Genomic DNA, 15,176 nt, shown 5'->3' with positions numbered 1-15,176 from the left:
TTTTACAACATACCATATAGAAATTTTGTGAAAGCAACTCCTCTTAAACCGGATGGCAGATTTTGCTTAAACTTCCAGGGATGAACAACCTTAATGTGTAGATGAAAGTAAAGGAAGGAATTTTTGCTGCGACCAAATTTAACAGAATTATGGCCCTTTGTTGATTTTTTCACTATATATCCGATATATGTTGTCAGCGGGTCGGTGGGTCAGTGGGTCGGCATTCTTGTCCTTTGGACACAGTTCTAGTTTTACATTTGGTTGCAGTCTAACATTGTTAATGTTTAGTTTTTGAAATTATGTTTTGTCCAATAGAATTGCAGTATTTCAAATAAAGTATAACACACTAACTTTGGTAAATCAGCTGAAAGTACAAGAATTTGAGGATCCTGAACTTGGTTGTAAGTCAATTTTGGCTTCACAACCTCTGTAATTACATGGGTAATTCTTTTACATTTGGTTAGTCCATTTGCGATAGAGAGAAGCAATTTACTACGCGTAATTGAATCTTTTCAGGTCAACATCACTTAAATCTGTTTGAACCTTCTCATTCTGAAGTGGATGGAGAATTTCAGGTTTTTATTTAATTTTGTTTGTCCTTTCATGGTTTTTAAAGCAAGATAACAGAAACTTTACGGTTGTATTCAAATTTCAAAATCTCTCTATATCAAGTAAACTTGCCATAGCGACTCACTGATTGAAACAACTTCCTATCATATACGACCCAGTATTTCAGATCGCCCAACATAATTCACTTATATAATGTAAAGTCACTGAATTAAACAACACCCTGTCTGATGCAACTAACGACCATAAATTTTGCGTCCCATAGAACAAAAATAGTTTCAATTAAATGACTTTTGTACATTTTTAACAGCCAATATCTTGTAGAAAAAGATGTTATTCGCACTTTACACATTAAAGAACACAATAGGACTCGAGGCAATTTATTGTATCAAACAATGTAATTAGCAATTATTGTGCGTTTTCACAGCTCCCTCACCAGACTATATCATTACAGGTTGCAAAAATAGATAATACGAGTAGGATATCGACTGTGTACAAGGTTTTTCTGTTTAGGAAAGACCTGGTTGCGAATTTCATATTGTGACACCAAGAGCGTGTAGCGCTCCTGATGTGTCATGAAATTCGAGACCAGGTCTTTCCTAAATAGAAAGATTGATGTACGAGGCCTATATCCAACTTACACACCGTAAAAAATATATTGGCTTGAGCAATGGCTGATCCCAAGCATTTGATGCAATGCACAAATTGAAATATTATTTTTAACGCAACGCATATACAGGTAAGCTTTTATCAATGTTCCGCTTAAATACAATATATAATTTGCATTTAATTTTGCTTTTCTCTTTGAAATAATAATGAAAAAAGTTAAATGTGCAATTTGTCAATAATAAAGTGAAAAGATCTTTAATGGAAGGTATGTTAAAGAATGAATAAATATGTTGATAATATTTCGTATCAGACAATACAGATTCTAGGACATTTGTCCCTGGACAGCTGCCACACCGGACGTTTGTCCCCTTTTTTGCTGTTGTGAATTGTCACTAAAAATGTTATCTCGTGTATATATTTTTTGCATGCCAATGGAAACAATTATAGTTCATTTATTTATGGATGCTTTTTTGACTTAAACAAATTTGCGCAAGTGTTTTTGTGTATTTAAGCAAAATGAAATTTCGACAATAGTGATGAATTTTGGTAGCAAACAATTAAACAATAAAATATTTTAACATTTTTGATACAGAGAGGGGGTGGGGTCAGACATGAGGGGAAAATGACCGCCACTGCAAAAAGGGGGCATTGGCAGGTCTGTTTTTTCATGTGTTTATATCATGACCCGGTCTGTCTGACTAGAACAGACCTGTGCACCTGCAAAAGATAGATCTCCTAACAGACTTTCTTTTGTTTAAACAGGTCTATCTGAAAAATATAGACCTGTCACAAACAATAGAGGAGGTGTGTAACTTTTAATAAATATCTTGTTACTATTTATAGATAAGTTGCAATTGTTAAACAGTCTGAGGTTACTCTAGGTCACGCATTAACTTTTAAAGATATCAAAGAAACAAATGTATGCAAAAGTGATGTAAATTTCATCATTGAGATATCTATGATGACTGATTTGGAACACTTTTGTGTGTTGTTGTCGCTAGCGACATCACGACAATAACCAAAGAGTGGCCGGTTGTCAGACTCTCATCTTGTTGTCTTGTCACTAACGATGCACACGAAACAGCGCATTGTCGCAATGTCACATTATCGCTGGTCTCAAATCAAAGTATTGGCAAAACGCCGCATGACAACGCGCCATTGGTGTGCTTTGCTAGCTACAGGACAATTAACAAGACCACAGTTCAACAATGTGCTATTTTGGCGCATTTCGCTAGCGACAAGACAACAAGCCGAAAAGGCAATAATGATATAGGTTGTGTTGTCACTATCGAAAATGCAAAGCGTAAATGTATCAAATCAGCCATCATAGATATCTATAGAGCTGCATGATTCATTCCTTTGATGTTAGCAGTGTCATAACAAGAGGGTAACACCCATAATGCAAAAGTCAACATGGCCACCTGAAACAAAGCTCGACATGTGTTTTAACAAACTTTCGGTGCAAGCTTACTTAAAAATGGAATAAATAACAATGACTTAGCAAAATGAAGAAAAAGTGATGTATTTACATAATGGACTATATAAAATCTTATGGAAAATTGTGTCAAAGAAATAAATTGAAGAGGAAACTGGCAAGTTGTGAATTCTAATGACAATTCAATTTGTACATAAGGAATCAATGAGCACAGTGTTTAACAAGTTTCATTACCTGTGTAATGGGCTTTTGTGTTTTGTATTTGTACTAAAAAACTGTCTATTGTGCCTTTTATGGCTGGTACAAATCAGCAATCTTAGAATTAAATGAAAATTGATTGTGATGTCTCATTATTATGACCCCTGGGAGAAGTTTTTGAATTGTTCGTGAACATATTCATGAATAATTTCATGAATGTGCATTTGAACAAGTTCATGAATGTGCATGAACAACAAATGAGACTTTTTTTCTTTCATGGACAATTCATGAATCGATATATTCATGAATGTTAACGAACATATATTCATGATCATGTTCATGAATATCTTGATTCATGAATTGTCCGTGAACGAAAAAAAGTCTCATTTGTTGTTCATGCACATTCATGAACTTGTCCATGAATATGTTCATGAACAGTTCATGAATTATTCATGTAATTCTCGCAGGGGCAGCTATAATATATTCAGTGCATGACTTGAGGGATTTTTTTCAGATATTTCACTTTTTGGCAAAGATTCTGAACTACTTAATAATGCTTGATGTTCATGAAATAATAGATGAACTGACAGTTATTTTTATAAATGTTGTAATTAAAATTAAAAACTTAAACTAGTATTTATTTCATGTTCCACATTGTCAGATCAACATATTTAAATATTTCATTGTTTTCATCTTATTAACAAAATGTCAATTTTCCAATAAACATGTCAAAATCTTTATTGAAAACACTTTTAAAACAAATTGAATTATACACTAGGATATAATGCTATATTTTTCAACAAACAAAACAATCAAAGAATATGCAAACTTTCATAAAGTAAAACTGAAACTTTTTATTGACCTGGCTGTCAATATGTGAACTCTTTTGGATAGTCCGATGTAATTTGGAAAGTCACATGTGACAAGTTTTCACTGTACAATTATTAAAGTTAATAAAAGAAATCTAAATATTACTTCAAAACATGAATATTTTGACAATAATTTTTTGCTTAAGCTTTACTGTTATTTAGATGTTATTACCTTCTATAGTTTGTGGCCAAGTGGTCAAGGTTGTTGGTTTCAAACAACTTGCCCCTCACTGCTGTTGGTTGAATCCCAACAGGGACTTTGGATTCTTTCATGTGACCAAGCTCAATAATCCTGCTAGCTTGTGGTACGTCAGTGGTTCTTAACTGAGGTTTCCTTCACCAGTAAAGCTGGAACATGATCTATATTGTGTCATTGTGACGTATAACCCAAACAAACAATTTCTCGTACTATGTTGTATTAGCAACAAATACTGAAATCTTGGTCCTTGGAGATTTACATAAGAACTTTTAGGAAAACAAAAAAATTGATTTATGTTTGATATTTGTCATAATTTGTTGAATTGTAGAAAGTTATAAATAATTTATTACATCATATGTATAAAGACTTTAAGAATATTGCCAATGATTGAAATATGATTACAGCTATTACAGCCTACACAAGAACTAAATTTCTATACAACCCTAGATTTTCCTGCACTGCAGTTGTGACACAACCTTATTGAATAAATAATCTTTTCTTCTATGTTAGTAAAGGCATAAGCCTATGCATGGCAAAACATGTAATAGAAAGAGCACCGAAACACGAGGCTATCTGATTTGTACGAGGGGGCGTAGCCCCCGAGTATAAATCAGATTGCCGAGTGTTTCGGTGTTCTTTCTCTTTTGTATCATAGGCAAATATGACAGCACGTTCCCTGTTGTCATAATATGAACCCCCAGAAAAAATTAACCAATGAACGAGCGTTTGAATATGATAGTTCTGCCCCTTTCCCTTTCTCTGCCGTCACAATATGTAAACCCCGGCAAAAATGAACCAATCCACAGGCATTATCTGGAGTGCGGGTAACTGATACCTGCACTCTAGTTACCGCACTGTGCATGTATATGTATACAATTTAACTCTGACACCTTTTCAACAGAAAGGTCCCCAAACTATGATACAAGTAACTTTTATTGACAATTTTCCATCTTTCTTGATTTATAGATGTTTTCGGGAGTTTTCAAATAGACATAAAGGCAAACTAAAACTTAGCATCACAGTTGTTAGAATATTATTATAGAAATATTTTGAGCGAAAGAAATTTGGGGGTTACCATCCTTGTTGTTTAGTTATCTGCCCCTGAATTGGATTTCTTTTGGCTTAAATGAAGGGCGGATAATTTACAATGAAGATAAACAATACCTAATATTTTGCTTATTAGTCCCCTACCGGTTTACCTGAGGGGACTTTAGGTTTACCCTCCGTCCGTCTGTCTGTCCGTCAGTCCGTCCGCACTACCGAAAAGGGATAGGGGGCCATCTAACTGTAAACAGAACAAAAGAGAACAATAGACTTCATTCCGTAACAATACAGTAAGGGGCCATTGGCCCTCTATTAAACAATAGAAAATAACAAAAGAAATGGCCCCTTATTCCATTTCGGCCGGACGGCCGTCTGTCCGTCCGTCAGTCCGTCCGTCCACAAAACTGGATCCCGCGATAACGCAAAAAGTACTGAAAATATTTTAATGAAACTTGATATATGGATAGATGGCAGTATGGAGATTATGCACGTCTTTTTCCTTTCTTCCTATGTTGAAAATTCTGGTTGCTATGGCAACAAATAGGCTGAAAATATGGCAAATTTTACACATAACCTGGATCCTGCGAAACATTGTTTTTTTTTAATAACTTCTTTTTTATGAATGTATCTACTTCAAACTTCATATAAATGTTTCTTATTATCATTCAACATTTGTGAGTGTTCAATACTCTAGCAAGACTATTTCCAGAATTATGCCCGTTTTGAACTTAGACTTTTTTCGAAATTGGTAATTTTTACTCCAACTTCATCAATCATGATAGGATTTTAAAAAAGTTATATTTTGATAACAGGGATGTTTAAAAAATAACTTTAGAGTGTCTTTCAGTCCATCTGTCTGTACATAAAAACTGTTTCCTGTGATCACTTTTAAAGAACTTTTTCAACAAATTTACTTAAAATAGGAACTTAAGTGAATGGCCAATGGCCCTTCAAAATGTTGCTTGGGCTCTTACCGGTAAGGGGACTTATGGATTGCTTGCATTATACTATGATAATTGCTTGTTTTATATAGTTTACTTCTGTTTGAGTCAATAAGCAAAATTTCAATAAAGAATACAGAGTGAATTTGCTTTTTTCCCCCTTCTTTTCAAAAAACTTTTGACTTTTCTTAAAAAAATATATAAAAAAATGGCCTATTTTTAGTCACTTTTTACAAACTGAAAAATTTAACAGAAATAAGATAAGGAATTACATGTAATTTTGTATTGTGATCAACTATAAACAGAAAATCATAGTCCTGAAGTTAAAACAAGATTTTACAGACATAATTATACGCACAAGTTATTTGACCTTGAAATGACCTCAGATAAGTAAAAAATTCTGATTCAAGGGCAGATAACTCAGAAGTGAGAACTGTGAACCACCAAATTTGTTTTGTTTCAAATGTTTCTAATTATCATATTCTAACCACATGCTAAGTTTAAAGATATTCTATTGAATTCATTTTAACCACTTATATATATATATATTCTGCTAGAGAGATATTTAGAGATAACATTTTGCCATCATATCCCTACCGAAAAAAACTTCCATTGTTACAGCCAATGTTTTTTATTTACAATTTTTTCCCTAAATAAATATCACCATAACCGGCCATTACAATGTTATACTGTTTGTCATAAACAGGTTAATGTATATGACACTTTCAGATATCTATGGCGCCTTTATTAAATGTAGCATAACCAGTCATTAACAATGGAAACTGACCAATATCAAACTGTTTATTATTCCTTTTGGGAAAAATCACAGACATTATCCTCTCATGATAATGTCATATTTTGCTATTTTAAGCTTACCAATATCAAAGATTATGCCCTTTTATAAACTGTAAAGTACATTATATACCTCATTCAGGGTCTTTGACTTTTGTCCAGCATTTTATCTTGTAGTCTGTAAATAATTTGTTTACATGCCTGTCCTTTTAAGGGTTATTCACATGAGCTAAAAAGTAGAAATTTTTTTTTTTACATCATTCTTCTAAAGAATCATTCACTGTTATAATTTTATAGGCTTAATTGTCACCAAACTTTGTATTCTTCAAAGATTTTGTGTTAAGTTAATACTGAAATAATTATTTGTCGGTACAATTTATGTTCCCTGTAAGGGAGAAGTATAGTTTTTTCTGTTTTATAGTTCATACAAAGCAACTTGAATGTAAAGTTTCTTGCTGAACAGGAAACATTGGCTTGTCCCTGACTGGGGGGTCTGAACCCATGCAAACAGCAATCCTTATATTCCTTGTCTGGCATGTTAATGACTGAGCCAACCCCACCACTCAAAGGTTTTGCTTGTCCATCCTTCCTAAAAACTGTCCTGAAATTTTGACAATACTGCTCTGTCACTAAAAGCCATTGGCATGAATTTTTTTGATATCATTAAGGAATCATTATTGAACCTTTAATAGAGCATCTAGTGCATATTATAAAGCAGTATGTTCCTGTTCAATGAATTTACTTAAAGTTTTATCCCATCAAAAATTATTATGCCTTTTTATTAAACTACCACATCAGTTTTGTATGGACTATTTCTCAGTATTTAACCTCTGTTAAGAATTCATCCAAACTTCAAAGGAAGCTTTTCTACGAAGAGGAGACATGCGTAATATTAATATATTAATTATAATGATAATATTAATATATTATATAATGATGGCCTTAGCTTTGTCTTAAACACAACTCCAAAGCAATTCTAGAGAGAGGATTTCAAGCATGTAAGAAACATAATTATTATTATTTATTATCTTTTGAAATCTAACTAATTTACGTTTGTCATGAACCTTTAACTTCATAACATTTGAAGTGAATGTGTTGTTTATTAAAGTTAAGAAAATGACAATAGGGCAGTGTGCAATGGGAAGTATATTTGAATAATTGCTGCTCTGGGACCAATTGTCTTCCCCCATCATCTGTCTATCTGTCACTAAATTGTGTCAAACCTTCTTGCTTGAAGTCATCTTAAGTTCATAGAAAGCTTTGCTGCTAACAAGAAGGTATATAAACGTCTTCTTAGTGCAATAACTGGTTAACTCCTATTCAATTTAGAAGGACTTAAGATATTGATGCTTTTGAATTGTTTTTCCACACTGTTGCAATTGTGTCTTGTGTAACATTTTCACCTGTTTACTAGAGTTTGCAAAACATTGAAAAACAACAGTCAAAGTTCAGCTGCACATTCTGTCTAATTTACCTTGCAGACTTACAATCTGACATTTTCCAATTTGTCTAAACAGGTGTATTTGTTTGACTTCACAAAATGGATTTTAAATTCACATTTTATAATGTCTCAGAAACTTGTATTTATTACATTCTTTAGAAATGTCAAAAATGTGCTTAATAATTAATATTTTAACAATGGATTTAGAGCATGTTTAAAGATGTTTAACAGTTATATGTCGTAAAGTTAACAAAATGTTTTCCATTCAAAATACTAATTCACTATGACCATACCTGAATTGCCAACAAAGCTAAAGGAGCAAATTTTAAATAGTTCATTTATATGACAACTGAGTATTTGTTTGGAAACTGTTATAAGAAATAAAATATAAAAAAAAGAAATATTTTTTTTTTTTGAGAAATGGAAATGATAGCATTTCTGAGGCATAATGGGCCTTTAAGACAATAGCAAGTACTTTTATAAAAGTACAAAAATTAGATTTCTGTCTCAATGCGCACCTTGCAGAGGTCCAAGGACCCCTGGTATGTCATTTAAAGCAACAATATATTTGAGACATACAAGATATCTTCTCGGATACGGCTGTCAATCTGAATTATTCAAAAAAGTGTTTCATTAATGTCATTGACTTTAGATTTATATAATTACATATTTTAGAAGATAATGGATGCAGCTAAAGGACTGACTTCCTGAAAGTGTCAGACAATATAGTAGGGCAAAAGATAAAAGACAAAAAGTAAATGGTTTCGGAACTCTTACAGCTTTTTTAAATCTTCATGTAGTGGTCAAAATTGGCATTGATGCCTCAAAGCAAAAAACCTAGTGGGTTTTCCATCTAGCATGAGAAAACTCCTGTTTTGCAGTAAAATTTGCTCTGAGCTAGCTTGCATTTGAATTTAAATGTGTAGTATATACGTATGAAATAAAATATGTGATATATCAAAGGGATACTTGGGCAAATTATTGACAAAAATAATCAAATGATCATTTGTACTCAAATCACACTAAAATGACATTTTTGAAAGTTCCAGCATGAATTCCTGTATAAATTCTATACATTTTGGGTTTAAAACGTATATACATCTATATATGTTGAACGAAATCTAGACTCAGACAGAATCACCAAGTAGTTTTAAAATTAGTCATGTGACTTAAACAAACCATGGAAGTTACAATAACAGATGTTGTGGATATTGTATGATTGAAATGAGTCTAAGTCATTCATTTGACATGTTATTTTACGTTTCAAGAGTTCACATTGACACTATTGTGAAATCTTAACATTTTAACTTGACCCACGCGGGTCATGTTAGGAAACCACCATTTTGTTCTTTACAAGGGGAAAAAAAAAATTTCCAATGACTGCTTATTGTATTCATTTTGAAGACATTTACAGAATAATGAATCTAAAATTCAAAATGAAGAAATGAAAATATTTCCTGTGTCTCCCTTTAAACAGTATGTACCCTTAAAATAAAATGTGTAACCCCAGCATATTGAATAAACTGGCTCCAATTCTAGCACTTAATGTTTCACAGATGGGGGCCATTGTAATAAGGTCACTCAATGTGCAATACTGGTATATTGAATAAAATTTGTAATACAGGTATATTGAATAAAAATTTGTAATTGAATACCTGTATGTTGAATAAAATGTGTAATACTCAGGGGCGTAGCTAAGCCTTAAAAAAAGTATACGCAAAGCTAGGCACGAAGTGCCGAGTGGGGGAACATGCGGGAGGGGGTGTCTCCCTCCTGCTGGTGGGGGTACGGGGGGTCTCCCCCGGAAAATTTTGAAAAATTAGGTGTTAAATCGTAGGCTCTGGCATGTCTTGAAGCACCTTCTGCACGTAAAGCATAAAGCATTTTCAAGTAATTTTTCCCCCATAAATTGATAAACATATAGCTGCTTGTTTTACTTTCTAATTTATTTCATTATAACTGAACAGATTTGTAAAGAAAAAAGGCAGTGTACATGTACGCCTTGTAGTTTTCTTGTAGTTTTCTTATTTTACATACACAAAATATTTTCCATGTGAAGTTTAATTAAGGATGCAGATCATGAAATTGGTTTGTGCATGAATGCCCGTTCAATTGTAATTCGCATTTAACCAGATAACAAATGTTTTTTAGCATTTCTCATCAAATCAGTTTGGTAAGAAGGGCTTTTGTCTTAAACCTTCAGTCTCATTTATCCAAGTGTATGTATTATTTCCAAATGCAGAAGAAAAATTATACTCTGAGAACTATTCTATTCCATCGTAAGAAAGTAGGGAAATTACCAGATACAACGATATAGTAAATGGTCTGATGATGATCACTCCATAGGTCTCCTCAGGCAGAGATGAGAAAGTAACGGACTTATTCATAGATATATTTTGCTGCCCACAAAAAAATATGGCCGGCTTTTGTGATGGAATTCATGTGTTCTTTTGAGTGTGTGTGTCCATCAACGACTTTTCTTGCGTTGCTCCAGTCAATCAACGGACAAGCAACAACCACATTTTCAGCCGTATTAAAGGCAAAACATGGAGCACAAAATATTCCATCAAATAAAGGGATGTACCTTAAGTAAATGTGTGCTTTTTTCGAGTTCTTTGAGAGGTGCAACCCAACCTGTATGTGGCTCAAACCGTTCGGTGAGGACAACATTTCTCTAGAATCTGGCATTCTTAGTCGGCTTCTGATATTAACACTTCCGATACCCAGGAATCGTGCTCCCAGGGAGCTTCTAGCGGTTCTCGAGGGGAGAAGAAGCAGGGGTAGACAAAGAGGAGGAGATGGATTGAGAAGAAGGGAGAGAAGGAGACACGACATTGGCGTCTGATTTGCTCATCATAGGAGGGTCACATGCCAGGTCTTGTGAATTCTGTTTTGTTTCTACCTGGTCAGATTCATGGGCTTGATTGGGTTCTGTTTTAGGACCATGAAAAGGGTCGCTTGTCCTGGAATTTGGCGGATGTTTCTTTTCATTTTGACAACTAGTTACACACCAAAAATTAAATTTTATCCCTGAGTTGATGATTTTTAAAATCTTGATCTAGAACTTAAAAGATTTAAAGTCGTTTTAAAATAGAGCTATTCCAAAGGAGAAAAAATTGGTCTAAATTTTTAAGAAAAGTTTTAATAATCTTTATTTACTGAGAATTTAACCAACGATAAGTTATTATCTTTGTAGATAATTTAATGCTGTGCTTTTCATTTATAAGTTTGTATATGCAATAAATTTGTAAATGCTTCGAGTTAACGAGAAACTTAAATTCCTTTTGCACATATATTACAATAATTAATAGAAACGTCATATACGATACTGTAGAGTGACGCAGTCATAGTTTACACTTTGTAGTAAACAGTATGACGCAACGAAATATTTTGTGATCTAGATCTAATGCGATAAAACCATTAAAACTTAGATTTTCTCAACTTTATTATTTTACCTTCGGAATTTCTCTATACGCAATTGCGTATTGTGCGTAATGGGCGCTACGCCCTTGATACTAGTACATTTGATAAAATCTGTAATACCAGAATGAATAAAATGTGTAAATTCTGGTATATTGAATTTAATGTGTTATACCGGAATATTAAATAAAAAGTATGACATTGTGAAATATATAAAGTAGCTGAAATGTGGCATTATGTATCTGGTATAAAAATTAATGTTTGAAAAATGAATATGTTGGTTAACTTACTAAATCATAATGTGTCATTATTTATCATGATATTTGTTTCCTAAATATAGTTAAGTTACCCATTAATGTCACAGAAAAATTTTTAATTTACATGCAATTATTCTCTGTTTATTTACTTTTTAGCTCACCTGAGCACATAGTGCTGCGATGAGCTTTTGTTCAAGGTGTGATGTCTGAAGTCACATTGTTGTTTTCCACAAACTTTAGATTTAACAATATAATAACTGGTGGCCATTAACTAAAGTCAAAAGAATGGTTCCAATCTCATGCAATTTTTTAGGTACATGTAGGTTACTTGAGCTAGAAAATAGACTTTAAAAATCTAATTTTTAAAATCTCTTTCTGAGAAACTACAATGCCTAGACTTTCTGAGCTCAAATATCTGGTGTGGAACATTAGTCACGTAATCTCACGGAACATTATAAATTTTATGAAAGCACATTTCACAGTTACGACCCTAAGTGACCTACTTCTGAATATTTTGGCATTAGTTTACATTTTGGACCACTTTTTTGGGTGTGAAATCAAAATTTAATCTTACTAATGACTTTAAATACAACCAATGTCCTACTTTTACATTAAAAATTTTTTGCTTTTTCGTAACCATTTTCAAATCTCAGATGAGCGATAAAGGGCCATCATGGTTCTCTTGATTAGAATTTTTTTTTAAAAATGAGTGACCTTAATAGCCTCAAAGTTACAATAGAAAATGACAAGTCTTCTCAGAAAGTAATCTTCCTTCATTATTATAGTGATTAATGGCCCAACTCCTGTATTTATATAAGTTCCGTATAATCATAAATCTTCATGACTTGAATATAATTAGGAAGATTACGAACTTTCTCAGTGAAACCTGTCATGAATTAGAATGATTGAAACCATTTTATAAATTAAAAAGTCTTCATTTGTCATTGGGCTTATCGAACAGTATTATTAACTAGTTTTAATTGAAAACTACAATGTCTTTAAAATGGATTGTTTTGATAGTTTGTTTTTTAAGCTCACCTGGGCACATATGAAGGGCTCCCATGGGCACAAAGGTGAGCTATTGTGATCACAATTTGTCTGGAGTTCATCATCCGTCAGTGCATCCTGCTTCTGAAACTTCTGAGTCAGATTTCATTAATTTTTTCTCGGGAAGTTCCTAGCATGGAGCCAACATTTTTAAATTGGTTCTGCTTAAATGAATATCTGGGTCAGCACTGTATTTTGACGTTGAATCTTTTTCTTGTTTTTGTCTTACATTTATTTGATCTTGCATAAAATGGTTTGAAGATAAAAAGTGTCAAGGTCATTAAGTGTTGGGCTAGTGTATACTTATTTAGCTCGACTATTTAATAAGAATAAGTAGAGCTATCCTAGTTACCTGAGTGGTTGACATCAGCGTTACCACTTATGTTAAAGATTGTGTACAACCTCATACGTTTTTGAAGTCCATTGACATTATGGCTTTGAATCTTTGCACACTTTCATGCACCAAACCTGTAAACAGGCAGATGTAACTCTATCAATTATTTTGACAGAATTATGCCTCTTTTTGACTTAGAATTTATGTTAAAGTTTGCGTAACACCTCAAATATTTTCAAAGTCTATTGACATATGGCTTTCTCCAAGGCCTGAGATGATAACTTTAAAAAAATGGGTCCTTTTTACATTATCATTATCAAGGCTCTGCTACTTTCAAGCACTGAAAATAGTCCAGCAAGCTGTCCTACGAACAGCTTTTGTTTTCTTACTTTGTAACAAAAAAATGGGCAATGTATGAAATGAAACTGCTTTAAAGTTTCCTGTTTATTTGATTTTTCTAATGACCACCTTTGATTTTCTTTATACAGATGTATATCCCTGTGAAGGTTCCTGAAAATATGCATGTTGAAGTGTACTTACCATTGGAGACCAGTGAAGAAACAGAAGTTGTAAATGTAAACAAAGATCATGTTAATGGGAAACAAGCATTTGGTCTTGAACGATCAGAATCTGGTATGTAAGATTTAAGAAATAATATATCCCCAACAGTGATTTTATGGCTAAATTTATTCACAGTTTTAGTTGGATGTGAGGAATTATATAAAGAGGGCTCGAGTTATATCATGCTGCACATCCAAACGACAAACAGTAATTTTATTAAGTGCTAAATCATTGCTTGGGATATATTATTTTGATGATATATTATTTCGATTAAAAAACCCAACATCAACAAATAAATGCTGCCATACCTGATATCAAGCTACAGTGAGTGTGCCTTAATTTGTTTCTGTACTTATTTTCAGCATGTAGCATTGGTTACGTCACATGTCTAATTTATAGATCGTCAATAGTGTGATTTTTATTGCATATTTCTTAACACCTTTAGTCCTTCTTCTATGTTCAATATGCCAAAAAGCGGGTTGTGTTAAAATAAGTAACTTTTCTCTTGAGAAAGTGGACACAGGTGAGCGATTTTGGACCATATGATGACTCTTGTTGATATTATTGATGCTAATGATAGTGTGTTTGGTTTAGAGATTATGTTGCTATAAAATTCTTAAGGGAAAAGGGGATCAATATTTGTAACTCACGGATCAGGCAAAGGTAATAAGTCTAAATGTGTATCTCTCTTGAAATGGTAATCAGAAATGCAATTATACAAGATGTGTATCTTAATTGATGTTTCTCAGGGAGTTACACGTTAGGTTCTTATTTAGTTGTTTAGTATCATGATTAAAGGAGAGAGAGAAAAAAACAGCTGAAATTTAGAATCCTCAGATTAAAAGAGACTTTGTATTATGGAGGGGATGATAAATCTCTATTAATTAATTACAATTTGTGTACATGTCAGCAGAGAGAAACTACGGTTTAGCACATGTACTTAAGCAGTTTTAATCTAGAGAAATATATTTAAAAACTGGATGTATTTCAGTCCATGGTTTGGTATTAATTTTTTATTAGGATTAATTTCCATCAATGATTGCCATTAGCTAGGTTATTCTCATAGTAGAACATGAAAAAAATGCCCAGTGGAAGTGGCTTGCTCAGATTTTGTAGCTGTAATGTATAATTATGTTTTAGCAATTTTCATTAAACATGTGCATGTATATGACAAAGTGTCCACTTTGTCCATTTTTCAAAATGAAAAATTATTTATGTTAAGTCAGATAAGTTTGCATTCAGGCCTTTAGTGCACAGCCTATGCTTTGTTCTATTTTGAAGGTTCAAAACAAAATAAAACAAATATTTGGGCAAAAAAAGTTTTAATAATTGTTATTTATGTATTCATCATTGAAATTTGAAAATTTCACTTTACAATTTTTAAAGTGTATTTAAGCTATTTGTATGTTGCCCGTAGTTTTCAAAATTTAATGTTTGAATTTGGAAATACATGTTGTTACTT

At 32.8% G+C, this 15,176-nt stretch overlaps 1 protein-coding gene across 1 annotated transcript in view; it reads left to right on the top strand.

Moving 5' to 3' along the window:
• The window catches only part of LOC132748264 (uncharacterized), a 48,451-nt gene extending 34,651 nt beyond the window's left edge, over positions 1 to 13,800 (top strand). The window contains exon 3 of the mRNA XM_060737836.1: positions 13,642 to 13,800. Within this exon, the coding sequence (XP_060593819.1) occupies positions 13,642 to 13,794 (153 nt within the window). The 3' untranslated portion in view covers positions 13,795 to 13,800. The remainder of the gene's footprint in view (positions 1 to 13,641) is intronic.
• Positions 13,801 to 15,176: the final 1,376 nt, after the last annotated feature.

The sequence above is a fragment of the Ruditapes philippinarum genome, unplaced genomic scaffold (assembly GCF_026571515.1).
Source record: "Ruditapes philippinarum isolate M1 unplaced genomic scaffold, ASM2657151v2 ctg3282_1_1_1_1, whole genome shotgun sequence".
In the NCBI taxonomy this organism is placed as follows: Eukaryota; Metazoa; Mollusca; class Bivalvia; order Venerida; family Veneridae; genus Ruditapes; species Ruditapes philippinarum.
The sequence above is the reverse complement of the archived record's forward strand: the minus strand, read 5'-3'. Positions and strand labels throughout refer to the sequence as shown.